This window comes from Neofelis nebulosa, chromosome 4 (assembly GCF_028018385.1).
Source record: "Neofelis nebulosa isolate mNeoNeb1 chromosome 4, mNeoNeb1.pri, whole genome shotgun sequence".
NCBI lineage: Eukaryota > Metazoa > Chordata > Mammalia > Carnivora > Felidae > Neofelis > Neofelis nebulosa.
In genome coordinates, this window is record NC_080785.1 from 168579661 (window position 1) to 168606509 (window position 26849).

General features: G+C 61.4%; 2 protein-coding genes across 5 annotated transcripts; one reads left to right on the top strand and one right to left on the bottom strand.

The window, feature by feature from the left end:
* Positions 1-212: 212 nt before the first annotated feature.
* On the bottom strand, positions 213-18567 carry SPPL2B (signal peptide peptidase like 2B). 4 transcript variants are annotated; one of them, XM_058728442.1, is made up of 15 exons: positions 18439-18567; positions 10548-10667; positions 9772-9954; positions 9228-9317; positions 8362-8501; positions 7854-7996; positions 7461-7557; positions 6586-6702; positions 5394-5475; positions 4627-4701; positions 4480-4542; positions 4289-4388; positions 4045-4122; positions 2525-2685; positions 213-1079 (listed from the first exon to the last, which is right to left on the bottom strand). In XM_058728442.1, the coding sequence occupies exons 1-15, from the start codon at positions 18514-18516 to the stop codon at positions 834-836; spliced, it is 1773 nt and encodes a 590-aa protein (XP_058584425.1). In that variant the 5' UTR covers positions 18517-18567; the 3' UTR covers positions 213-833. The 4 variants fall into 4 exon arrangements, with proteins under 4 accessions (XP_058584425.1, XP_058584424.1, XP_058584423.1 ...); XM_058728441.1 differs by having other exon boundaries at positions 7854-7993; positions 9772-9984; XM_058728440.1 differs by having other exon boundaries at positions 9772-9984.
* Positions 18543-24614, top strand: LSM7 (LSM7 homolog, U6 small nuclear RNA and mRNA degradation associated). Its single transcript, XM_058728462.1, has 4 exons — positions 18543-18674; positions 18758-18848; positions 23024-23095; positions 24328-24614. The coding sequence occupies exons 1-4, from the start codon at positions 18543-18545 to the stop codon at positions 24468-24470; spliced, it is 438 nt and encodes a 145-aa protein (XP_058584445.1). The 3' UTR covers positions 24471-24614.
* The last annotated feature ends 2235 nt before the right edge of the window (positions 24615-26849 follow it).

The window sequence follows — 26849 nt, forward strand, 5'->3', positions numbered from 1 at the left end:
GCCGGTGGTGTCGCTAGAGGCCGGTCTGGGGTGGGGTTGAGAATGTACAGATGCCGAGAGGACGGTGCCCCCCTCCCCAGTCCCTCTAAGCTGAAAGACCAAACGGAGCCCACACAGAAGACACAGCCGCCGTGGAGGGTGCGGCCTGGCACCCACCCGCCCCAACAAGGGTGGTCCGAGAGACTCACACCCAAGAGGTGACACTACGGAGCTCAACGAGTCATGGCCGTTTATTAAGAGGCGGAGAAGCTGGAGCGCAGGCATGGGCGGCCCTGGCTGCTGGGAGAGCCAGGCGGGCCCGAGAGGGGTGGCCCATCACGCCGGGCGCCGCTTTCAGTCCCTGCCGACACAGAGGCAGGTCCGACCCGGCCAGCCGGGCCCGCATCCTGAGTCCAGACATCCAGGGCCCAGGGGCCGGACTGGGCTCTGCTGGCCGGCGTCCCTGGGGACGCGCAGGCGCGGCACAGGAGAGAACCTGAGGGAAGTGGCGGCAAGGTAAGCACCAGATGTGGGCGGATCTGCAGCCGTGGGTGGTCGGAGGCGGCACTTCCTGCCCTTTCTGAGGAACCACCGAGTTGACAGGCAAGACCGTGGAGCTGGGCGCTCCACATGGGTGACCTCGTCGGTCCGGGGACTCACGGCAGCCACTTGAGCTGGGAGCAGGAGCTGGAGAGGGTCCAGGGTGCAGCTGGGCTCTGCTCACGGAGGAGTAACAGCGGGGACATCGGCCAGACCAGAGCACCAAGTTGGGGGGGGAGGGCCGAGCGCGTCCAGTCTCGGGGTCTCTCGGCGCAGAGGGGCAGCTGCGAGGGCCCGAGAGTCTGCGCCATCATCTAGGCCGAGGTGCCTACCGAGCCTGTGGGTTCAGGGGTGCGGCTGGCTGGGCTCGTGGGCTCCTGGGGGGGTGCTCTGGCCCCGGTCTCCTCGGGCGCAGACAATGCCGGGGGCTGCTTCGTGGGCAGGGAGCACTTGGCCAGTCCTTCGCCTGGAGGCGGCTGGGAGAGGCCAGTGTCTGAGTCCATCTGGGGCTGGGGGCCGTCGGCTGAAGACGCCGCCCAAGGAGACTGAGGTAGGTCCTTCTGTAAGAGAAGAGGCCACAGTCAGGCGTGGGACGAGGACAGGAAAGCCCGGGGACAGTGGACACGGGAGGGCAGATGAGTCACCGTCCCCCGAGGGTCCAGCTCCAGACCCAGGAGCCACCTTCCCTTGGGGCCAAGTAGCACCAGCCAGAAGGCGGGACCACAGGCCGGTGACCCAATGCAGAAACGCTGAGCCTTTTCCCCCTGCCTCCTGAACCTTCCAGAACTTTGCCCTGCTGGCAAACCCAGCACTCCTCGGGACTGAGAGCCTCTGAAGACGGTGGGCGATGAAGCCGGGAGCGTTTCCCCGAGGGCCCGCGGGAGGGCCCAAGGCCCTATCATAGGTTACATTATCTGGTTCATCTATCAGGTTAACCTGGGGCCCTGCTCCGGTCGGCGCCTCTAGGCCAGGACGGAGAGGGTGCGAGTTTCAGCTTCCAAAAAACCTGGCACGGTAACACCACACTCAACCAGCAGCGCTCCAGAGGGACACGTGTCACACTCAGGAGCTCCTGTAACTGACAAGGCTGGTCCCGGTGCCGCCCACCTCTGTGTGCTACTGACAGGGCAGCGGGTGGCGGAGGCAGCCGCAGCCTTTCAATGTTTTTTTTTTTGTTTTTTTTTTTTCAATTTATTTTTGGGACAGAGAGAGACAGAGCATGAACGGGGGAGGGGCAGAGAGAGAGAGGGAGACACAGAATCGGAAACAGGCTCCAGGCTCCGAGCCATCAGCCCAGTGCCCGACGCGGGGCTCGAACTCACGGACCGCGAGATCGTGACCTGGCTGAAGTCGGACGCTCAACCGACTGCGCCACCCAGGCGCCCCAGCCGCAGCCTTTCCATACCCACAGGGCGTCAGCTCTGTCCCTGCGCCACCGCAACACGTGCCCTCGTCCCATCGACTCTGCTGCGCTGCACCAACACTGGCCTCCGTCCCTCTCCTCTTCTGTCTCAAAAACCAGGAACAGCGAGCCACTGGCCGTGATCCACTCCACGAGGGGGGCGGTGGGGTTCCTCCACCTGGGCCTGCACGGCTCGCCCCTGGGCCCCCTGCCCTTTCCCCGCCCTGGGCGGACAGCCCCCACCCTGGCAGAGGACCTCGGTGGCCCCCCCAGCTCGGCACTGTGTTCCCAAGGGCTGAAGCAGCCGGAAGCCAGTTTGCCGTCATTTGGGTGTCGCGGTCCCTCGGGCACCTTCAGTCCAGGGCTGCTAGTACCACCCTTCAAGCCACGCCCAGTGGGACGGCACAAGCGCGTCCCCCCTGCTGGGACGGCTCGGAGCCTTCAGAGCCACACGGGCAGGACGCCAAACAGAGCCTTCTGGGAACGGGGACAGAGGCCGCGGGGCTTAGTCGTGAAACTAGGAGGTTTTACTCAACTTTAACTCTAGTTAGGGCTTATTGGGTCATTATTTCTCGCAGACAGTCATAGCAAACGGGTATTCACCGCAAAGCCGCTGCCCGTCCAGAACATGCCCAGCTCCCTGCGCCAGAGCGCCAGGGCACAGCTTATCATCAGCGTGCAGGGCACCAGGTAGAGGAGGGCGGGCTGGCCGCGCTGCATGAGGGCCAGCGCCATGAACGTCACCAGGAGGCCGATCCCGTAGGCTGCAGGGAGAGACGGGCGGCGTGTTACCCCCACGGGTGGCCCCGCGGCCCAGCACCCGCCTGCGGCCGGGATGCCGGAACGGGGACCGGAGAGGCGGGGCGCCCGCCACACGGTAGCGCACGGGGCACCCGGGGCAGGCAGGGGGCTGCCTGCCTGCGCACGGACGCGCCTGCGTCTTCCGGCACACACACCCCTGTCCGGTCCCACCGGGCACCAGCGAGAAGGCGGGAATGAGCAAGGCTCCACGCCTGCGCCCCGGGTCTGGAGCCACAGGGGCAGCGAGAGAAAGGCCCGTTAACTGCCTGAGCACCTGTCTGCTCAGCCTTTAGCTAGGAAGAGAGTTCTGGAGAAGAGTAACGTCCGCACAAAGCTACAAAAGCAAACGTGCGTAGCAAGCTGTGATCGTGCGAAAGGCTGTTTCCATTCTCATGAGATACCCGACGGAGCCCCGAGGGGCGAAGGTCCGAATAAATCCCGCACGTCGGTTCCATACGTGAGCGCCACCATAGAAGGGCGCGCGTTTGCGCACGCACACACACGTACTTGCACACACAGTCCCGCACGCACACGCTGCTGAACCCGAGGGCCGGCATGCAGGCGCTCTTTGCGCTAATCCCGCAGCGGTAAATCCGCAACCGTCTCCTCGAGGAGTTAGGCTACGGTAACCTCCTCCGAGATCGCGGCTCGCTCGGCGGTCCTCACCTCCGGGGAGAGCTGTGCGTCACTTACCGGCGGTCCACGGGAGCGGGCTGCGGCTGCGGAGGAGAAAGGCGCCCGCCGCCCGCAAGGTCCGCAGGCTCGACAAGGAACCACACACACAACCGGCCAAGCGGCTCACACACACAAAGCCCTTGCAACGGTACCTGAAGGATGGGTGTGGTGTGTAAAGCCCAAGGGAAGGTTTAGGGCCGGCAAAGGGGACGAGGGGGCGTGCCTGCAGCCGTAGGAACCGGGGTGGGAAGACCCAGACGACCCCAAAGTACGCCCGGAAGGTCAGCCCCGGTCGTCCTGGTGCTACCAGGGGCATTTACAGGGCCTCGCCTCTGCCGGGGTGGGCTGCCGGGGCCTGTGCACGCGGCCCACGACGCGGAGGAGGGGGTCATCAGGCAGCCCCTCCCCCAGCCTGGCTCCCCCATGGCGGGGGACACGCATGCACACGGACATGCGCCATCGGGCAGGCTCGCTGCTCCTCCAGAAGGGCTGACCAGAGGTGAGCAGTCCGACCGGTCTGGAAAACTCTCAAAGCAATCGGGCTCCACAGGACAGGTCGATTCTGTAGCAATGGCGTTGGTAACCAAAGAAACAAGTGGGGGACAAGGACAGAACGAAGGACAGACAGATACAAGGAGGGCGCTTACCCACGGTGCAGGCTACAAAGTAGACCCTGGACGACTGCACCTGGATGTCGAACCTGTGGCAGTAGGCCACGAGCAGCCCTGCGGGGAGAAGGCGCGTGGGCCCGGCGGCATCCCGTGTGACGGCCGTCCCTGCTTTCAGACGGGCCCGGCGGCCAGCCCGCCACCCAGGGGGCAAACCCCGCCTGCTCTGCTCGGGCTCCACCCACTGGACACTCCCAAGGCCGCCCACCTCGCACCCCAGTACCTGGCACCAGGATGTCCCCGAAGCCCAGGAGGGAGAAGGGCCGGTCACACAGGGCCAGCGGCGAAGCGTTCAGTCGGGGTACCTTCAGGACCATGGGGAGCTGGGGGGAGCAGGAAGTGCCGTGTCCGGGGGGCCGCGCGTGCCCAGCACTCTTCTCCGGGCAGCGCCCCGGCCGGGGGCCCCCTACGTACCTTCTCGTGGGTGGCCGAGTCCGAGGGCCCGGTTGCCACCTCCACCATGATGCTGTTCCCACTCTAACAAAGGGGGGGGGGGTGTCAGAGAAGGGGCACGGGGGCAGGGGGTGCAGCGGCAGGGCAGGGCAGGGCAGGGGCGCCCACCTTGGTCAGAAAGGGCGTGATGAACACAAAGAAGACGTCGTAGACAAAGAGCACCAGCAGCAGCAGCGTGCAGGCCTGGGGAGAGGACGTCCTGAGGGGCTGCGCTCAGAGGGTCCCCGGCGCACACCCCCAGGCCGCGTCCCCTCCCCCACCTCCCCCCATAAGGCTCAGCCGTGCCCACGGGACAAAGCAGCTAGGGGCAAATCTGAGCAAATCCAGTCCCATCCCCTGGAGCCACGGGAGACCAGGGCAGCACGTGAGTCAGGCCACGGTTCTGAGTGACGGAAAAGCTGGAAGGCAGGTGGCTCCAGCGACACGCATTCTGTGACCGGCACTGTGGCTTTGGGGCGGTGACGCCCCTTCTTCACGTCTTCCCGTGCACTTCTCGGTCCTGCCCACGGGGCCCGCGCTGGCGCTGCCGCCCCCGTTTGCCTGTGTGTGCGCGGCTCACCCGCAGGAAGTTGACCCGGCACCGCCACGGTGGCCGCCTCGGGAAGGGCCCCGCCCTGCGGCCGCCTTGCGGCCCCACCCGGGCGTCCTCAGCGCCAAGCTGTCACTGGCGTGGCCGCCACACTGGGAGGCGATCCTGCGGCTGATCCTTAAGCCCTGACACCAGAGAGGTGGCGGGACGGACAGAGGCGCAAAGAACATGCTGTCCACAGGGGACCCGGGACACCCTGGGCGGACACGGGGGCGGGCCGGCCCGCAGCCGCCCTGAGGACACAGCCCCCTCCCATCCGGCGGCCCCACCTCCTTGGGACCCTCACCTTGAAAGTGGGGAGGCGGATGGTTTTCAACATGTAGAGGCAGAAGGCAACGCCCAGTGCGTCCTGAAGGATCCAGGCCCACCTGGGGAGCAGAGTGGTGGTCAACGCTGGGGCAGGGGCTCCACCAAGAGCTATGACCCGGCGGGTCGCTCCCTCCTTGGCCACCTTGGCTCCCAGCTTGTGCAAGCTGTCCGTTCCCAGCCTGACCCCATGCTGTGAAGACACAGGCACGGGACCAAGGCCGGGGGACAGGCGGGGGGAGTGAGGCAGGAACGGGTGCACGTGCTCCGGGGCGGTCTCTCTTGGGTGGTGGCGTTCACCCCCCCCATCACGGGACAGGGCGGGGGGATGGGGTGGGGACACTGTGCAACTATTGGACTCTACTGGACTCAGGTTTGCTTCAAAACTATTTTTTATGTGATTTAGCAAAGCCAAATGCTCACCAGCCAGGTTCTACACCAAATCTCTTGGTCCCAGAAATGGGGGCTCAGGGACTGCAAGGTGGCAGCGGGGGGCGGGGGGGGTAGGACTGTCACCCCAGCAGCTGCAGGGAGCTCTCCCCCCACACACACAAGCCACCCCGCCCGGTCCACAGGCTCGCCCGCGCTGGGGCGGCAAGGAGGCCGTGGCCCAGGTTACTCATCAGACCGGGATGAAAACATCTCCCGGCCGGGGCAGCCGCAAAGAACAAAGAGGAGGCTTGCGGGCGGCCAGTGGGTGCCCAGACGCAGAGGGAACTGGGCCTGTTCTAATTTTAAAGAACAGAGCGAGTCTTGTGGCTCGAATCTAACCGTGAGAGCTCGTGTTCCCTTTGTGTACAAAGGACTCAAAATATTTTCACGTTTTCCTTCTGCCCAATTAAATCTGTCGTGGCTCCAAACAGCAGCGCGGCCAAGAGCGGTTAACCGCCCCAGAAAAGGCTCGGAGGGAGCGCCAGGTGGTGTCAGGGGCCGGCGGCCAGGGCCTCCCTGCACCAGCAGGCACCCGGAGGACACGTGCTCGCTCAGGGCGCCCCGGGCCAGGAGGCTTTGCGGGAACCATATCCACATTCCAATCGCAGTTCACGTGGCAGCCGACAAACCCAGTGACACCGGACGCGGGCGGCACCTGGCCGCCACACAGCCCGGCTCACAGTCGCGGGGAGACGAGCACAGAGAGCATCTGAGGACAGCCCGCGGTGGGGGGCACTCACTGGTCCTCGTTCCGGAAGACACCCCACACCACGCTGACGGCCAAGCAGAGCAGCGCCAGGAGCAGCATGCTGACCCGAGGCCGCTTGCGAAAGTAGGGCAGGCTGTTGTCGGGGACCCTGGGGGCGGGGGGGGGGGGGGGGGGCGCAGCTGTCAGGGCCAGCTTGTTCCTTACCTCCACCCAGCACCCAGAGGGTCACTTCCACCCCTGCCCCAAACCCTGGGCCCCTCATCCTTACGGGGCCTCCTGCTGCCCTCGCCTCCGTTCCCTGTTGAACTCTGCCCTGACCTCTTAATTGACTTCTACAAGGGAGGCCCCCCCCAGGTCCAGGGCAGACAGAGCAGGGGTTGGCACGTGGGGGTGGGCAGACCCAAGCCAGCGCCGAGCCGGCCCTGCCCTCCTTCAAACCTTTCAGCGCTCGGCCACTGGCCCCTGGCAGCCGAGAGCCCCAGGGGCCTGGACCAGCAGCGCCTTCGGCCACACGGGCCTGCCCTGCCGCCCCTGCCCTGGACCCACATGCGTCCACATTGCCCCGCTTCCGCCCCGGTGTCGACACTGGGCCTGACCCAGAATGAGATGTAGGGAGAGAGAGGCTGGGGAACCACCACCCACCTCTCTGCTCCGCCCTACTCCTGAGGCCGCGAGCCCCAGCCCGCACTGAGTGAGCACGCGTGGCCGGCCCACGCCACGCCAGGCTGGCTAGGGGCCACAGGACAGGGAGGGGGTCCTCGGCACCGTCGAAGCAGAGCTTGGAGCTCCAGGGGCCAGGAGACGGGAGACCACCAGGGACAGGCCGAGGAAAGGTGGCAAGGTGGGACCTCAGCGAGCAGCGCTGGGGGTGCAGGGCCGGGCAGGGGCCTCCCGCAGGGGGCTTACCTACATCTGCCGAACGGCAGCCTCTGGACCAGTGGAGACAGGCAGCTGTAGAGGCCCGTGGAGGAGGACAGGCAGAAGACCCCTATGATCACATAGACTGCGGGGCGGGGTGGGGCGAGCGTTGAGGGCCGGGGGCCACCTGGGTCTCCCACCCTGCCCCCCGCCCGAGAAAGGGCTCCAGGTGTTGGTGCACCCTAGCTGGGTGGCCGGCACCTGGCGATGAGAGGGACAGTTCCCCGAGCAGAGGTCCCCCCTTCGGGCTGGCGATGGCGGCCCGCGTTCACCCCACCTCCGACTTCTCCGGTGGAAGCCCGCAAGCGGGTGGACGGGGGACCCAAGACCAGGGAGTGGGGGTACGGGCCTCAGCGTCCCTCGGGTGAGCCGGGGGCGCACCGAGCTGGTCGTAGAAGTAGTACAGCAGCACCAGCATGGAGCAGCACATGACCACGAAGACACAGATCATGACGGGCGTCACGTCCACAGCCTCGTCCGCCTGCTTCTCGGGCCCGTCATCCCGCTTGTGTTTCATGTACCTTCTTGGGAGGCACAGGTGGGTCAGGGGCGCCCTGCCGGCCGGCACAGGAACAGGGAGGGACAGGCAGGGGCGGCGGGACGCGGGGGTCCACGGGGCTGAGGGGCGCCCTCTCCACGCCCATCACACATCCCTGCTGTCCCTTGGACGAGAAAGCCGGACTCCACCCCAGGGACCTCGCGAGACCACGCAGCGAGGGGCCGCAAGGTGGGCCCCAGCCCCAGGAGCCAAGCTGTGACGGCCGCTCTCGATGGGAAGGGGCGCGATGCCCTCGGCCAGTGCTAGGACCACCCGCGGACCCGAACCCGGCACTGACCACGTCACGGGCTTCCCTGGGCGGCCAGGGAGAGGTCTCCCTGGGACACTCACTTCCTCACGTCCCGACTCCCGGCCCAGTAGCCCCCGAGGGCGACGGTGCCGACGGCCATGACGAAGATGATGACCATGTTGTAGTCCAGCATGGGCTCGTTGGGGGCATACAGCGCTGCCCTCACCGATCGGCCAAAACTCTGCCTCGGGGAAGGCACCGGAGCTCAAGGCGGGGGCTGCTGTCCCGTCCCCTCGGCCACCCAGAGGGCCCAGACCAGCCCACGCGTGGAGCCAGGGCCCGGGGAGAGCCTTCGCCCGCCACTCCCACCCCAGAGAAGTCAACTGCCAGAACAAGTGTCACACGACGTCCGGTGAAGGGGCCCAGACGCGTGCGGGGACACGAATCCTAGACCTAGATGCGTGTGCGTGTGCAGGAGCGGGGACGTCGCCCCGGGAAGCGTGTAGGAAGCCGACAATGGTTCCCTTGGGGGAGCTGTGAGGCTGCAATCAGGATCAAGACATGTCCTGCAAATTGCTAGAAGCTTCCACAAAGATTGAACATCTCCATTTTAATTGTGTCTGGAAGCTCGCCTGTTCTGGAACCAACAACTCCCCCGATGGTGGGTGCACACAGGCCTCTGGTCAGACGGGGCCGTGTGTGGGCAGGGAGAGCCAAGCTCGGGGTCTCCGGCGTGTGGGCGGGGCCGGCCGGTCTGGCCCGGAAGCCAGTGTCCGGCTGCCGCTCGGCAAGAGTTCCCCAGAGCCTGGGCGCTCTGACCGCTGGGGCCAGCGTCTCCGTTCCCACGGGTCAGTGGCACCACCAGCCCCGGGTGGGCGGCCTCACTCGTGGGTCCCTGCCCACCCCTGCCCGCCAGATATTCACGGCCTGGCGACAGCCGCAGACCGGAGGACGTGGGAAACCCTACCTTGAAAATGTCCAGCATGTCTTTGTAGCTGAGCAGGGCCACGGGAATGCCGATCTCCTCGTACTGTGTCTTGTTGCCTCCTGGAGGGACCTGGGGGCCAAGAGGAGGGTGTGGCGGGAGGGGGGCCCTTGGCTTCCCGAGGGCGAGGCGGCCTGAAGAGCTAGCCCTCCCGGAGGCAGCTTGGGCCGGGGTGGGTGTGTGTGTGTGTGTGGGGGGGGTGTCTGCCCCTCCCCACCGGGGGAGGAAAAGCTCTCCTTCCGTGTTCAAGCCTTGGGGTCAGGTTGCTCAAGATGTCACTCTGCCCTGGGGGGGGGAGGGGGGAGCCTGCCTAGGGGAGAGGCAGGCGCGTGGGATGTGGGCCCATGCCAGCTGCTCCTCAGAGGGTACCCCCCCAAGCTCTGCCCCGAGGCCTTGTAGAGCGAGATGGGATCCGGTCTCCCCAGAGCCCCCGCGACTGCTCAGGGACAGGTCCCCCTCCAAAAGACACGGGTCCGCAGCCACGGTCAGCAAACCAAACCCCGGTCTCGAGGCCCCGGGGCCCTACCAGCGTCTCCCTGCTGACGATGAGCAGCCCGCGCGCCCCGCCGCCCTGGGCCAGCCGCACTTTCTCGTAGAAGGTGCAGTTTCCCCGTGCCACCAGCGGGATCTGGTTGCTGAAGCCTTTGGCCGGGAGGTCAGGCGGAGAGCAGAGCACAGAGGCCGTCCAGTCCCGCAGCTGCAGGAGGGACTGGGGAAGGGGGCGTTGACACCACCTGATCTAGAAAAGTCAGCGGGGGGCCGCACGCACACACACGTCCACACGCCTGAGCGTGAGGCCAACGGGAGGGGCAGGGGGTGGCGTGCGCTCAGAGAAAAGCCCCCAGAAACCTTCCCAGCACCCACTGCAAACGGAACACGGGCTGGGCAGGCGGGAGCCGTGGCCTCGGCGGTGAGAATCACCCACGAGCCCATCCAGCACGTGGGGGGTGGGCAACGCCCCCGGCAGGGGCTGTGCCTCAACACCACCCGAACGTCCTTTTGTTTCTGACCAAGGAAACCAAGCCCCAGAGAGGTGATGGGGCCCCTCTACGGTCGTCTGAGACCCCAGCAGCCCCTCAAGTGTGACCAGGCCCCCCACGTTGGGTTTCCCAGCTGAGGCCCTTCCTCTGTCCTCCAGCTGGTTCCCTGCAGGGTGAGACTTGTAGCAGTCCCCTCAGACAGCAGGCTGGGGAGCGGAGGGTGGCAGCCAGCAACACAGACCGGACCCCAAGTCAGGAGGGGGCACCCCAGAGCACTCCGGGCCTGCAGGGCCCCAGAGGGGACGCCCCAGTGGGTACTCACCGCTTTGCTCAGGTCGTGGGGCAGGTGGGCCCACTGTGGGTTGTAGAGAACACAGTAGTCCTTGCCTCTGGGGCCCCCTGACTCGGAGACCACGTGCACCATGCCGTACTCACAGGCCACCTGGGGTGACAGGGCGGTAAGTCAGAGAGCTCAGCACCGGGGCTTGACAAGGAGGACAACCCCCACCCCCCGGCTCAGGGTTTGGGCTGGTTTCTTCCCTGGACAGGACAGATGGGACACCGCCATCCATCATCTTATGGCAGAGAAACAAGGCAGGGACAACCTTCTCGAGGGAGACCTGGGTGCTGGCCGTGGCCGTGGCTCTCACGGCTGGGACAGCACCACGTCACGGGGCCCTCCAAGGATCGATGGGACGGGGAGAATGAAACCCCCACGGCTCCATCACGAGGGGGACATGGGGAGCCAGCGGGTCTGTCCAGGGGCTCCAGGCAGGAGGCCTGGAGGAGCTTTTCTGCACCCCAGCAGGTTTGGGGATTGCCCCTGACCCCGGAAACCAGGCTCCTGGAAAATCTGGCCACTGACCAGCGAGGCCAGCTGGGTCCAGGCCCCTGGTGCCAACTTTCCAGGGGGGGGCGTCAGACCCAGTGATGTGACCGGCCAGTGGGATCCGGTCAGTGGGATCCTGGGAGCCAGTGGGATCCCAGGTCAGGACTGAACCCCTTGCCCTGGGGCGTGGCTGGGAACTGCCAGACTTCGCCACAGAGGAGGGTCGTGCTGACGTCATCATCAGGGCACCCACAGTTGTCCCTGCCACAGCCTGCCTCCCCACACACCTAACCCTAACTCCACACAGCCCTGGCTCCCCAGAAGGAGGGAGGAGGAGGGAGGGGAAGGGCCACCCCCAGAGGGTCAGGAGGATCCAGCAAGTTTCATCTGAACTCAAAGCAAGGCACAGGGGCAGATCCGCGTCCTCAGAGCACTAGATGGCCCTCGAGGGCCGTGGGGTGGCTGGGGGCCTGGGACAGATGAGGCCGACAGCCCTCTTCTGCTGAACGCCACCTTAATCTATGTGACAATTCTATCACACAAAGGTGTCCCCGCTCCCTGTCTCCATCCCTCCCTGGAGCCACTGCCTGGCTGTCAGGTGGACTTGATTCGCAAGACCTCTCCCGCCTCCTCCCCTACACTGGCCTGGGGCAGGGGCGCAGAGCATGACCTCTGTCCCTCAGGAGGGCTTTGTCACCAGCAGGCCACGTGGTATGTGACACCCAGGTTTTGGTTGCTCTGCTGGCCGGTAGGCTTGCCCCAAATCTGAGTAGCTCCCCACGGTCTGCTGAGAGGGGAGGGGGTCTCAGGAGAGACACCCTGTGCGAGGTGCCAGGGGGCTGAGTCCAGCCACCACACCCAGGGGGCCCTGCGCCCGCCTGACCCCCGAATCCTGCTGTGCGCACCTAGGGCTCTTAGGGCCCCCGTGTCTCTAGCTCGTGCTCCCCGTGGGCTGCAAACACCTCAAGGCCGAGATGGAAAACTCACACCTTGGTACCCCAAGAATCTGCCAAGGAGACACACGTGCACCGGCGGGACCCAGCTGGCACCGCCAGACACACACCTCGTCGTCGGGGTCGAGGGTCCTGATGGCTCACGGCTCCCAACACCAGGCCTGGGGCCCTGACGGGCTTTCATCCGGCCAGAGCCTCGGTGGGAACACAGCAAGGCCCCGGCTGTTCCGGGAGCTTCTCACCCAGGCCCTGGTCACTTGTGGCGGCGGGAGCGTGGACTGACCCCCGGGCCTCCCAAACCCGCAACCTGGAGGCCAACAGGAGGCACTGGGTGTCCACCCTGCGCTTCTCCGAGACACTCGGCCACCTCTCTTCCAGCTGGCATCTCCACTCTGACGTTTCCGTCTGCCGCCTTGAGCCAGGGACCCAAGGCCACGCGGACTGCTGGGTGTGCTCTGTGAAGCCGTGCTTAACACAGCACCCAGCTCTAAGAACCCGGGCTCGTGGCAACAGGGCCAGGGACTGCCCGAGGCTGACCGGAGGTCCCCTAGCATCTCGCTAAGGCTGTGTCCTTCCCCGACCTGCCCTGGCCAACCTCCGCTCACCTCAGTCCCTCCACCAGAGACAGAACTTCCTAACTCCTAATGTCCCCCTCTTCCAGATTCTTCCCACCAGACTGTCCCCCAAGGGCATCCCTCAGCCTGGCTGAGGCCCCGCGTACTGTGCCTGGCCGTCTGTTCTTTCCAATGGGCCACCCCGCGTTCAGGACCCCCGCACCTCCTCACCGTGGGCCACTATGGAGCACATCCGATCCCCAACCCACCGGCCTCCTGCGCCCCACCTTCCGTGCTCCTGAATACGTTTCATTGGAGCGCGGCCACCCGCTCCTGTGCGCAGGACCTCCGGCTGCTCTCAGTGACCACGGCAGAGCCGGGCAGTGGCTACACAGACCACGTGGCCCACAAAGCCAGAAATATTCACCATCTGGGCCTTTGCGGGACACCTTTGCTGACCCCTGATCTGTGGTGGGACCCAGGTTGTTGGAGAAAAATGTCACGTGTGTAAAGGGGGAACGAGTAGAAGCTTCCAGAAAGGTCACTGCAGAGCACAGACCTCCGTCCCCACGCTTGGCACAAGCAGCCTCCTGCTAAATCAACCTGCGCTTCCGTTGGATGCCCGCGTACAGTCTCCTCCCCCACGGAGTTAAAGGAACCAGAAGATGTTCCTCAAAAGGACCCCATATGCCACAAGTGGTGCTTGGCCAGTCCCGGTCTGGGATAACGGACAGGCCGCCTTCCGACATGTCACGGCCACCAAGTAGCTTCAGGAATGGCGTGGGAGACCGTGACTCAGGGGGACCGCGAATGCATTCCACATCAGGGGGTCTGAGAAGAGCCAATGCGTCCAGGCCAGAAGCAGGTCTTAGGAGGAGAGGGGGGAGAAATAAGAACCCAGGAAGCTTGGAGATGCTGAGGCAGAGGAGGGGTGGTGACAGGTGGAGGAGGGGCAGAGGGGACAGATGGAAAAGAGGGGACAGGTGGAGAAGAGGGGACAGGTGGAGAAGAGGGGACAGGTGGAGGAGTGAGGACAGATGGAGAAGAGGGGACAGATGGAGGAGGAGTGAAGACAGGTGGAGAAGAGGGGACAGGTGGAGGAGGGCCTGGGCTGATAGAGGAGAGGAAGACAGGTGCAGGAGGAGCAGAGGGGACAGGTGGGGAGGTGGGGGCCAGTAGAGGACAGGTGGACAGGAGGACAGTAGAGACAGGTGGCAGAGGGGGAAGGGAGTACCGGGGTGGGAAGGGAACCAACTTTGCTCCGGGTCTGTTACTGGCCTTGACAGTACACTTCCGGTAGCCACTGGGGGAGATGTGTCTATCTGGGGAGTCCCCCAGCCAGGGTCACAAAATGGTAGCAAATGAATTCAGGGCTGTCGGCAAGCAGCCTCCTACCCGGTGGAAAGCTAGTCTTCTTCCCAGGCAGCAGGACCCAAACTTCTAGAGAGAGCCACATCCGCACGCCACAAGGCCATCTGCCCCGTCTCACGGCCAACAGACCCGACCCAGACCCGACCGGGCCGTGTTCCGCGAAGGGCACGCACAAAGCTCTCCGCGGCTGGCGCGCAGGTCGAGGTCCCGCCCCGGAGAGAGCCCGAACGCCCCAGCACCGGGAGCACCGCCCTCCTCCGTCCGCCCAGGAGGCCGCGGCGAAAGCCTGCCCTTTACCCTCGGCCGCCAGCCACGCCCACCGCTGCCCCCCCCCCCCTACCCTCCCGCCGAGCCTCCTTCAAGTGCATCCGAAGGGCCTCCTTGGGGGTGTTGTCTTTCTCAGGGCGTGAGCACGGTATCATCCTACACACCAAAGTGGCCTCTTCACCTTCTCAAAATAAAACATCAGCTCTCACACCTCCAACCCTGTTCAAGCTCCTCCCATCACCGGCAACACCCTCCCTCTGCCTTGAGACCTGGCAAACTTTTTTTCTTTTTTAATGTGAAGTTATTTACTGATTTAATTTTGTATTATTTACTTACTACAATTTTAATTATAAAATAACTATATTATGAGACAGTATGAAATACGTACTCAGCTCAACTCACTGTATTTGTTTATTGTTTATTTTTGTTTTTTTTTTTTTTTTTTTAATTTTTTTTCAACGTTTTTTATTTATTTTTGGGACAGAGAGAGACAGAGCATGAACGGGGGAGGGGCAGAGAGAGAGGGAGACACAGAATCGGAAACAGGCTCCAGGCTCCGAGCCATCGGCCCAGAGCCCGACGCGGGGCTCGAACTCACGGACCGCGAGATCGTGACCTGGCTGAAGTCGGACGCTTAACCGACTGCGCCACCCAGGCGCCCCTATTGTTTATTTTTGAAAGAGAGACAGAGTGTGAGCAGGGGAGGGGCAGAGAGAGAGGGAGGCACAGAATCGGAAATAGGCTCCAGGCTCTGTCAGCACAGAGCCCGACATGGGGCTCGAACTCACGAACTGTGAGATCATGACCTGAGCCCAAGCTAGACGCTTAACCAACTGAGCCACCCAGACGCCCCTCAACTCACTTTAATATTTTGTCACATTTGCTTCGGCTTTTATTTTCCCCATTTTTTTTAAATAATATACTTATTTTTAATTTGCATCCAAGTTAGTTAGCATATAGTGCAATGATTTCAGTAGAATTCAGTGATTCATCCCCTACGTATAACAATGAGTGTTCATCCCAACAAGTGTCCTCCTTAATGCCCCTCGCCCATTTAGCGCATCCCCCCACCTGCAACCCCTCCAGCAGCCCTCAGTTTGTTCTCTATCTTTAAGAGTCTCTTGGGGCGCCTGAGTGGCTCAGTTGGTTAAGCGTCTGACTTCGGCTCAGGTCACGATCTCGCGGTTCTTGAGTTCGAACCCCACGTCAGGCTCTGTGCAGACAGCTCAGAGCCTGGAGCCTGCTTCAGATCCTGTGTCTCTCTCTCTGCCCCACCCCGCTTCCACTCTGTCTCTGTCTCTCTCAAGAATAAACATTAAAAAAAAAAAGTCTTATATTTTGTCCCCCTCCCTGTATTTATATTAGTTTTGCTTCCCTTCCACCAGTGAAGTCACATATTTGTCTTTCACTAATTTCACTTAGCATAATACACTCCAGTTCTATCCACATTGTTGCAAATGGCAAGCTTTCATTCTTCTTGATTGCTGAGTAATACTCCATTGTGTGTATATATATATATATACCACATCTTCTTTATCCATTCATCCGTCAATGAACATTTGGGCTCTTTCCATACTTTGGCTATTGTTGATAGGGCTGCTATAAACATAGGGGTGCAAGTGTCCCTTTGAAACAGCACACCTGTATCCCGTGGATAAATGCCTAGTAGTGCAATTGCTGGGCTGTAGGGTAGTTCTATTTTTCGTTTTTTGAGGAAGCTCCAGACTGTTTTCCAGAGTGGCTGTTTCCCACCAGCAGTGCAAAAGAGATCCTCTTTGTCTGCATCCTCGCCAACATCTGCGTTGCCTGAGTTGTTAACTTTAGACATTCTGACAGGTGCGAGGTGGTATCTCCTTGTGTTTTTGATTTGTATTTCCCTGATGATGAGTGACGTGGAGCATTTTTTCATGTGTTGGTTGGCCATCTGGTTGTCTTCTTTGGAGAAGTGTCTGTTCAGGTCTTTTGCCCATGGATCATTTGTTTTTTGGGTGTTGAGTTTGATAAGTTCTTTATACATTTTGGATACTAACCCTTTATCTGATATGTCATTTGCAAGTATCTTTTCCCATTCCGTCAGCTGCCTTTCAGTCTTCCTGATGGTTTCCTTCTCTATGCAGAAGCTTTTTATTGGGATGAGGTCCCAGTAGTTCATTTTTGCTTTTGTTTCCCTTGCCACTGGAGACGTGTTGAGTAAGAAGTTGCTGCAGCCAAGATCAAAGAGGTTTTTGTCTGCTTTCTCCTCAGATTTTGATGGCTTCCTGTCTTATGTTTAGGTCTGTCATCCATTTTGAGTTTATTTTTGTGTCTCGTTTAAGAAAGCGGTCCAGGTTCATTCTTCTGCCTGTCGCTGTCCAGTTTTCCCAGCACCACTTGCTGAAGAGACTGTCTTTATTCCACTAGATATTCTTTCCTACTTTGTCAAAGGTTAGTTGGCCATACGTCTGTGGGTCCATTTCTGGGTTCTCTATTCTGTTCCATTGATCTAAGTGTCTGTTTTTGTCCCAGTACCATACTGTCTTGATGACTACAGCTTTGTAATACAGCTTGAAGTCTGGGATTGTGATGCCTCCAGCCTTAGTTTTCTTTTTTAGGATTGCGTTGGCTATTCGGGGTCTCTTCTGGTTCCTTACAAATTGTAGGACTGTTTGTTCTAGCTCCATGAAGAATGCTGGTGTTATTCTGATAGGTAATGCATTGAATATGTAGATTGCTTTCGGTAGTTAGCAACATTTTAACAATATTTGTTCTTCCTATCCAGGAGCGTGGACTTTTTTTTTTTTTTTTTTTTGGTGTGTGTGTATGTGTGTGTGTGAGAGAGGGAGGGAGAGAGAGAGAGAGAGAGAGAGAGAGAGAGAGAGAGAGAGAGACCTGGCAAACTCTTATCCACCCTTCAGAACACCCTTTAGGTGCCTCTGCTTCTGAAAAGCCTCCCCAAGCAAACCAGGTCCCTCTCTCCATGGTGCTCCCATTGCCCTTTGTCCACTTCTCACTTTGTTCTCCTTCAAAATGTCTGGAGAGAGTCCCTGCCCTCAGCTTGCTCAGACAAGGAAATGAGTGAGCAGCATCGGGAGGAGTGCTGGGGGCTGGGGAGGGGGCGTCCCAGAGAGCGTCTCTAGGGAGGAGGGAAGAACAAGCAAGCTGAGACCACAAGGATGACCAGGGGCATCCCAGGGAAACGGGGAAGACCAGAGAACTGAGTGCCCTCCGCAAATAGAAAAGGAGAGGAAGTTTCTTCCCAAGCAGCCAAACCACAGAGGCCTCCCAAATGCACTGAAAGCCGTGGGAAGGCTCTCATCTGGATGCCACGAGACCTGACACACTTTCAAAGAGGTCACTCCTGCTGTGTCCAGGATGGATTGGAGAATGCGGGAGACGAAAGTGACCACAGAGAGAACACTGGCCACCAGGAGATACGGTGGAGGTGGTGGGCTGGGATACATCAAGGTTAATGGCTGTGGGTGCAGGGCTGTAGGGACACCATTCCCTGAACTGCATAACCCAGGGAAGAGAGGACTTGAAAATAAAAAAGGCGCTTATGATAATTTACATCAGCCGGCTCATGGCAGGTCCCCCACTCCCCGGGGAGACCCTTCACTTAAGTGCCCAAGAAGATGCACGCCGCACGTAAATCACCCCATGCATCATCTCGCTCAATCCTCGCTGTGCTCCTCTCTTCCTTTTGCAGAAGAGCAACAGACGGCCAAAGAGGGGACCTCCCTTGCCCAAGGTCATGGGACAAAATGCAGGGCGGCGATTCGACCCCACTCCCAGGATGGGCCCCTTGCCGCTCCCGGACACAGTCAGGCACTGGGTGCCGCGTTGGACGGCTCACCGCAACCACGGGGGTGGGCGCTAACAACGCGCGCAAGGGGAAACTGAGGCTCGGGGAGGGGCAGCCCCCTGCCCAAGGCCACGGGGCCAGGCAGCGGCGCCCCCGGCGGCGGTTGGAGACCTCGAGACAGAGCAGGGCCTGAGGAGGTAAGGGAATTCCCAAACTTCAGACCCCGGCACAGCTGAGTGACGCTGCAGCTGGGGAAGGCTCCAAGGCAGGAAAGAGAGGCTGGCCGGGGACAGGCCCGCAAGGTCACGGCCGAGCTCCGGGCCCGCGGGCCACCCGCGCTGGAGGCGCGCAAACCCGAGGCGGGCCCCCAGGCCAGACCAGTCGGGGCTTGCGCGGGGCCGGGGCAGAGGGCCCGGGTGCCGCAGCCGGCGGGGCCGGCGGGGCCGACGCAGCCTCACCTGGGCCGCAAGGAGCAGGAAGGCAGCCGCGAGCCGCGCCAGCGCCGCCGCCGCCGCCGCCGCCGCCGCCGCCGCCATGTCGGCCGGTCCGCAGGCGTCGGCAGATGTTTCCCAGCAACGCCCCGTCGCTCCTGGGCGCGCCTGCGCCCTGTGTGCTCCGCGCCTGCGCGCGAGGGCAGGGTCAAAGGGCGCGGCGGCAGCGCCTGCGCCGAGCGGCGCGGTGCGGCAAGATGGCGGTGAGCGCGCGGCAGGGCCGGCTGGGCGGGCGGCGTGGGACCCGTCGGCGCTCTGCGCCTCACGCGCTCTGCTTCCCCTGCAGGACAAAGAGAAGAAGAAAAAAGAGAGCATCTTGGACTTATCTAAGTACATCGACAAGACGATCCGGGTGAAGTTTCAGGGAGGCCGCGAAGGTGAGAGCCCGCCGCCCCCACGCCCTAAACGGTTTAGGGTGAGTGACGGCCGAGGCGAGAATGGTGGCTGATGCCTGGGCACCGCTTTGAGCACTTTGCTCGGATAACTCGAACCAGCCTTCTAACGTGGGGAAACTGAGGCACGGGAACGGGTCCCAACCACCTAGAGGCGCAGAGTTGCAGCCGGGACTGGGATTCCCGGCTTGCCTCCCGTGCGGTGCTCTCTCTCCGAGCCCGTCCCGGGCAGCGGTCGCAGCCCCTCGCCGATCCCCCTACACTAGGTTCCTCAGGCGCCGCACCGGTGACATTGGGGCCACATGGTTTCGGTTGTGAGGGCTGCCCTGGGCACCCTGGGGTGTTGAGCAGCACCCCTAGATGCCACCAGGTGCCGGGAGCATCCCTTCGTTTTGACAAGCAAGCCAGACATCTCCCCGGTGGAGACCACTGCCCCTACAGTCGATCTCTAAGAATGGGCCACGGAGACCCGTTAGAAACAGGTTGAATCTCCGTGTTTGCCGCTCAGTTCTTCCAGGCTCCGCGCTGGCTTAGGGTAAAGGACAGCCTTTCGTACCTCTCCGTGGCACGTGGAGCCCTCAACTACCACAGGGACGTGAGGTATACGCTTCCTTTGCCTGGAGTGCTCCTCCCCGGCCAGCTTGTTACCCGTGTTAAAGCACAAGACCTCAACTGAGGGAGTTTTAACGATCTGTTGGCTTTCTTCAACAATCCGTGAGTCAGGCAGCAACCCATCTAGCAGACGGAAGGGAGCGGAGAGGCTGTAGCAAACAGAAGGTTTTTTGTAGGCGGGAGGGTGCAGGAACAGACAAAGAGTGGATTCTTTCAGGGGAGGTCACCTTCCTTTGGGGGATGGCTGGGGGTCCACCGGGAAGATGGCCTCACTTGGTGCTGGCGGGGAAATTCCAGACTGACTGGTTGAAGTTACTGCCGAAACTGTCTCCGTGTGGTGGTGTCCACTTGGCACAGGTGACTCCGTTTTTGGTCTGTTTAACGCCAGGTTAACCTCAGAGTCCTTTTCCTGCTCTCAGCTCAAGGTTCTTGCCCCGGGAAGCCTTCCCTGAGTCTCCTCCCCAGGCCATGCCCCTTGGGTGTAAGCCTCTGGTATCACCTGTCACAGCCCCCAGCTTTATGCATGTGAACACGCCGATGACCTCTGCATCTGGAACCTAGTACGGAGAGGGCAGGAGCGAGGCCCAGTGTCGCTCGTACGCGTAGGCAGTGTGGCCTGGGTATGGTGGCTGCCCGGCCTAGCCTCTGGGTTCTAGAGCCAGACGGCGTGGCTCCAAGCCCTGGCTTCTTCATTTGTCACCCAAAGCTGTCTCTCCACCTCCTCGGCGGGCGGCAGCGGGGAAGGAGTAAAGGGTCACGGGGGTGCTTTGCATCGTTCCTGACACCAGTGAGCACTTGAACCAACATTTCATTTACTCAGCTGCCTCTCTGGTCTTCAGTTTATCTCATGAGACAGCGAGCCGGATCCCTTCTCACGGATGATCGGGTGGCGTCAGCAGGGTTAGAACACAGCGCATGATGGGGCGCCTGGGTGCTCAGTTGGTTAAGTGTCCAACTCTTGATTTCAGCTCAGGTCATGATCTCTTGGTCATGATTGAGCCCCACATTGGGCTCTGTGCTGAGCTGAGCGTGGAGCCCGATTAAGATTCTCTCCCTCTACCCTTTAAGTTTATTTATTTTGAGAGAGACAGCACTAACAGGGAAGGGGCAAGGAGCGAGAGGTGGAAAGAATGAATCCCAAGCAGACTCTGCACTGTCACTGCAGCCCCACCTGGGGCTCAAACTCATGAACCCACAAACTGTGAGATCATGATCTAAGGTAAAATTAAGAGTCAGATGGGGCGCCTGGGTGGCTCAGTCGGTTAAGCGGCCGACTTCGGCTCAGGTCACGATCTCGCGGTCCGTGGGTTCGAGCCCCGCGTCGGGCTCTGGGCTGACAGCTCGGAGCCCGGAGCCCGTTTCAGATTCTGTGTCTCCCTCTCTCTCTGACCCTCGCCCGTTCATGGTGTCTCTCCCTGTCTCCAAAATAAATAAACGTTAAAAAATAAAAATAAAAATAAAATAATAAAACACAGCGCGTGCAAGTGTGCGTAGCCAGCAGCAGAGAGAATTTGAACCCAAATAGACGTCCGCCCCGTCCGCGCCATGCTGGCTCTCGGACTTACGAACGAGATGCAGCTCTTGTTTTTTGGGGTGTCTGTCCTGGTTTTCCGCCCTCCATAGCAAACCGCCACCAGTTCAGCAGCTTGGACAACACGAATTTATCACCTCGTGGTGTGCGTCCGGAGTCTGGGTGCCCTGGGCCCAAGGTCTCTCACAGGCTGCGGTCAAGGGGGGGTGCTTAGAGCCTCTTACCTCAGGCCCAGGGCCTTCCTCCAAGCCTGCTGGTTGCTGGTAGAACTCAGTTCCTCATGCCTGCAGGACTGGAGTCCCCGTGTTCTGCTGCAGGTGTCCAGGACACTTGGCTCACCCAGGACTCTGTCCACAGCGGAGCAGTTTGCTCCTTCCAGGCCAGCAGGGAAACCTGTCCCACACTTCCAGTTTTTTTCTTGCAGAAAATTCCTGTTCCCTTCGCAGCTCATCCAGTCAGGTCAGGCCAACCCAGCGTGATGTCTCTTTAGGTGAACCAGAGGTCCGCCGACTTGGGGACTCTCGTCAGTCACATCTACAGAATCCTTCTTCCTTATCGTCAAAATAACCTAATCACATTAGGAGTAGGCACCCCACCGGCACTCACAGCACCCCCACACACACACTTGAGGGGAGGGGCTGCCCACAGTGGTCACCAGGGAGGGGGTATTAGCTCTATTTAAAATTTTTTTTTTTTCCAACGTTTTTTATTTATTTTTGGGACAGAGAGAGACAGAGCATGAACGGGGGAGGGGCAGAGAGAGAGGGAGACACAGAATCGGAAACAGGCTCCAGGCTCCGAGCCATCAGCCCAGAGCCTGACGCGGGGCTCGAACTCACGGACCGCGAGATCGTGACCTGGCTGAAGTCGGACGCTTAACCGACTGCGCCACCCAGGCGCCCCATTAGCTCCATTTTAGAACCCCACTCGCGCCGCATGAAGGAGGGTAGACCCACGGGTGCTGGTCCCCTGCTCCGGGCTCCGTGCCACATGCCCGTATGTTATAGCCATCCGTGCTGTTCACGACCCCATCGGGGGGGATTCTCATAATCTGTTTTGCAGGGCAGAGACAGGCAGGGAGAGAGGAAGCACAGAGCCAGGGGCTCAAGCCCAGGAAGTCTGAGGCTGGCAGATATTTTCTGTAAAAGGCCAGACAGGAAGTACTTTAAGCTTTGCGAGCCAGAGGACCCCGGTCACAACTGCTCAGTGCTGCTTCTGCAGCGTGAAAGCAGCCATAGACAGTACGTGGCCAAGCGAATGCGGCTGGGTGCCAGCGAAGGTCCGCGCGGAACGCAGCAGGCTGGATTTGGTCCGCGGGCCGCAGTTTGCAGACCCCCGCCCTATGCCACATGGGGCTGGCTGCTGGTCATGCCCAAGCCCGTTCTCTGTGTGGACACTACAGCTGCGTGCTGTAGTGACGCGGGGGGACACGTGCTTCTGCCAGCCGTGCCTGGGACAGGGAGGCCTGAAGATGGGAGGAGTGAGGCAGGAGGGGCAGGGGGCTTTCAGGGCACGTCACACAGCTCCTTCCTGTGGCTGAAGAGTTCTACTGTATCCGAGGCTCGCCATCGCTTGCTTTTGTATGGCTCGTGAATTACCTGAAATTCACATTTCTGTATTGTGAGGTTTCGCTGTGGCACAGCCACACCTGAACGTCTACTTGTGGTCTGGCTGCTTTCGCCCCAGGAGGGCAGAGTGGAGTTGTTGCCATGGGGACCATGTAGCCCGCATGGTTGAGATGTGCAGATGTGCGCCGGCCGGCCCTTTGCTGAAGACATTTGCCAACCACGCTGTGGGGGGGTGAGAGTCATCCTCACTGCTCCCCTTCTGGAGCCCCCTCACTTTCCCCTTGGTCCCTGATCCCTCCCGCCCCAGAGAGGCCGCTCCCACATCAGCCCCTTCCTGGGGGGTGAGCCCCCATCTCCGTGTACTGCCTCCCAGGCGCCGTGTGCCCCTGTCCCTGGAACGACTGTTTGTTTTACGCTTTTCCGTTTCTCTTCTCGGTGATTCCTACAAGCCAGCGGCATCCTGAAAGGGTTCGACCCACTCCTCAATCTCGTACTTGATGGTACCGTCGAATACATGAGAGGTGAGCACAGCCACGGGCCTCGGAAGCTCCTCGCCAGGCCTGAATTTTTCACTGCTCCAAACCCACCAACCTGCCCCTGAATGAAGGACACGGTCCTTGTGAACCAGGTAGCTGGTCTCCCCTGTCTCCGGTGTCCTCAAGTGGACTCTCTGCTGCTAACAGGGGGTCCTGTTCCCCTGATTGCCTGCCCCGGTCCCTGTCGCCAAGGTCCCCGACCCTCCATCAGGCCAGCACCTGCCCATCGGCTGGCTAGTTCTCCAGCTCAGCCTGCCTGAAACCTTAAGGGGATACCCAGACCTAGGAGGGAGGCAGGGGCCTGCCCCCCGGGCACTGTCGCTGTTACCCTGGTGAAAAATTAGCAGGGATGCCAAGGGGCCTTTGTGCGGAAGCTTGGTCTCGGCAGAATGGCCGCCACCAGGTCTGTCGCTTTGCCCTCGTTTTCTGTCCTCCTGCCGGGTCCGCCCAAGCTGGAATCCCGGAGGCAGGATGATTTTCTTCCTTTGTGAAAGGACAGCCCCACTGCATGGGTCCACTGGGAAAACCCTGCACTCGGAAGCAGGCCAGGCACCCGGCTGCACGCTGTTATTCCACACGGAGCCTGCTCCTCGCGGGGCCGGACTCACCCGTGGCAGGAGTCCGTGCCCTCTTGTCTCAGCCCCAGAACAGTGGTTACCCCCTGGTCTCTGATGCACTGGGCCACTGGGCCCTCCCCTGACATTGTGCAAAAGCAGTAAAGGTTCGGTTGCTGTCTATTCCACGGGGTCCCTCTCATCCCACCGTTAACTGCCCGCTGACATGGGGCGGACGGTGCCCCCACGCGGCTTCCGAGATTTTGCAGGAGCCAGGAGTCCCAGACCGATTTTTATTCCAGCTGCTCATCGCAGCGTGGTCCCTGGACCTCTGCTGACTCAGATGCCAGGGCCCCCAATGAGCTTCGTGAGCCAGCGTCCCCCAGGCTGTGTTGTCCTTGTAGGAGGAGGGCAGGTACAGACACTGTTGCCAGACCTCTTCCTGGCCCTCGTGGTCCATGGTTCACCCAGGCACAAGGGCTGTGTGTCTGGGCTTGAGGAGTGAGGGTGAGGCACCTGGCCTGCACCCAGGCCACCAGGTTCCCTTGGATTTGGGTCCTCAGAGCCACCACCCCCACCCCCGCCACCTGGCATGCGGCCTTCCCATCAGGCCGGGATGCCGCCTCCGGGCCGCCTCACGCCCCCCCTCCTTCTCGCCTGCAGACCCCGACGACCAGTACAAGCTCACAGAGGACACCCGGCAGCTGGGCCTGGTGGTGTGCAGAGGCACGTCTGTGGTGCTCATCTGCCCGCAGGACGGCATGGAAGCCATCCCCAACCCCTTCATCCAGCAGCAGGACGCCTAGCGGGCTCGGAGGGCCCGGGACACAGCCTCCCGAGGACTCGAGGACTCGGAGCTGCCCCTCCCGCATCACGTGCCACCGCAGGAATGGGGTTTCCTTCTTGTATAGGTTTTGTTTTTGTTTTCTTAATAAAATTGCAAACCTCAAGTGTCCGGGAGCCCCAGTATCTTGTTTCTAGCCTTGGCTTTCTGGCCAAACCGGCTCCCGGGGATTCAGTTCGGCCCCCCGGGTTGTCAGGCGCTGACCGCAGTCGTGCTGGCACTGGCGGGTTCAGAGAGGACCGGGCACACACTGTGCAAGCCGAGGGACGGGGACGTGCGAGGCAGGAGCCCCCTGCAGCTCTATAGCAGGTGTAGCGCCCCCAGGCCCGCCTGTGGTCCCAGGAGGGTGGACGGGCACACACCTCCGCGGGAAGGCCCCGGCGGCCCGTCCCTGCCTCTGCTGTGTCGCTCCAGTGCCGCCTCATGCCAGCCAGCGTGGTCCCCGAAAACCAGGGCCTTCTGGGCCATGCCGGTCATGCTGCTGCCGACAGCCACGGCCGCTCAAGAACAAAGCAGCCACGTCGTCTTGGCCGGGCCCTAAAGCACACCGTGGGCCCTTCCAGAACCCCACCCTTGCTGGCTGGCTCCAGATCGTCCTCGGGAGTTTCCCCCCCCCCCCCCCCACCATGTCCCCTCCTCAGAAAGTGGGATGTCTTCTCTGATCCTTGTTTTCTAAACTCCTGGTACTTGTTAGGACCCTGCCCCCACAGGATGGTCCCTGCCAGGAACAGGCTTCCTCCCTGACTTGTCACCAGGGGGGCCGAGGGGGGAGGGGGAGAGGAGTTGGGAGTAGGAATTATGGACCCGCAACCCCCTCACTACCAGCAGGGCCCGTGCAGGATGCTGGCGGCAGACGGGACCGGGGCTCCGAACGGGGCCGGACGGGCACACGTGCTACCTGGCCGGCACTGCCACCAAAGAAACCGAAACCAGCTGGCTTCCGGCTTATCTCGGGAATCTGGGCTCTGTGTTCGCCACGGCCACTGGGGATTAGTTATCAGCCACCTGGCCAACCCTGTGCAGTCTCCTCATCCCTCCTGCCCGCTTTCACTGCCTCCTGGCCCGGCCCTGCCTCCACCAGCTGCCTTATCAGAGGCCTCATCCCGGAGCCAAATCCTCAGCAGCTGGGCATTGGGGGGGGGGGGGGGGGGGGGGGACGCTGGGCTAGCTGCGGGCGGCAGCCCCCGGGGAAGGCTGTGACCTAGAATCGGCACACCCCACGTGCCGGCATCCGGGCCACCAGGCCTCGCCGCTGGGGAGTGACGCCCCGGTGCCTATTTGACAGTTGGGGGCCCACACACGGTCAGAGAGGCCACAGGATAGAGGGACCGAGACCCCAGGCCCTGGAACGTCTGCTCCTTCGCGCACCTAGGCCACCCAGTCTGAGGCCAAGGCACAGCCTGAGACCGAGACCTCGGGGTCACCACTGAGTCCAGAGCCCTTGGCCATGAGGTAGGGCAGGGATGGGGTGCAACGAGGTCTTGGAGGCCAGTTAGACCTCATTAAAGCCCCAGGGGCAGCCAGGGGACCAAGACAGGGATGCCTGGCTTCCCAGCCCCTAGCTTCTCCCACAGACCAACTAAAGCTTGGCCCTGGTCCCCCCACCCCCACCCCACCATCGCACACCCCTGTGCTCCAGGCCTCTGCCTGCCCTCTCCTCCCCCTCAGCAAGCTGGTGAGGGCAAAAGCTGCCCTCTGCAGCCACAAATCCAGAGCTCAAATCTCCTGCAATTTGCTGTGTGACTTAGAGTAAGTGTCCCAACCTCTCCTAGGCCCCCTTCTTTCTCTACTAAGTTCAAAAACAGGCCGGGTATATCGACTCTGTGGCCAGGCACCGGGCCACCGCTGTACGGGGGGTTGGTTAAGAGCGACAGCTTTGCATTCAAGTCTGAAGATGAGAACAGAATGCCCTGGGACCCCCCCCCCCCCGCAAAGAGGGAGACCTCACCCCTGGGGGCTCAGGCAGAGCTCCCCAGAAAGGGGGATGAAGTGGGTTTGTTCCATTTAACCATATCTTCCCTCGAGAGTCCGTTTGACCTCCTTTGTAAAAGACTAGAAATAACCTAGCTTCCCATCACCGGGGGATCTGCATTATAAACTCAGTTTCCTGGGGCCCCTGGGTGGCTCAGTGGGTTAAGCACGGTCATGAGATCACGACCTCACAGTTCATGGGTTCGAACCTCGCATCGGGCTCTGTGCCGACAGCTCGGAGCCTGGAGCCTGCTCCAGATTCTGTGTCTCCCTCTCTGTCTGCCCCTCCCCTGCTCGCTCGCTCGCTCTCTCTCTCTCTCTCTCTGTCAAAAATAATAAGCGTTGAAAAAATCAAAAATTAAACTCCGGT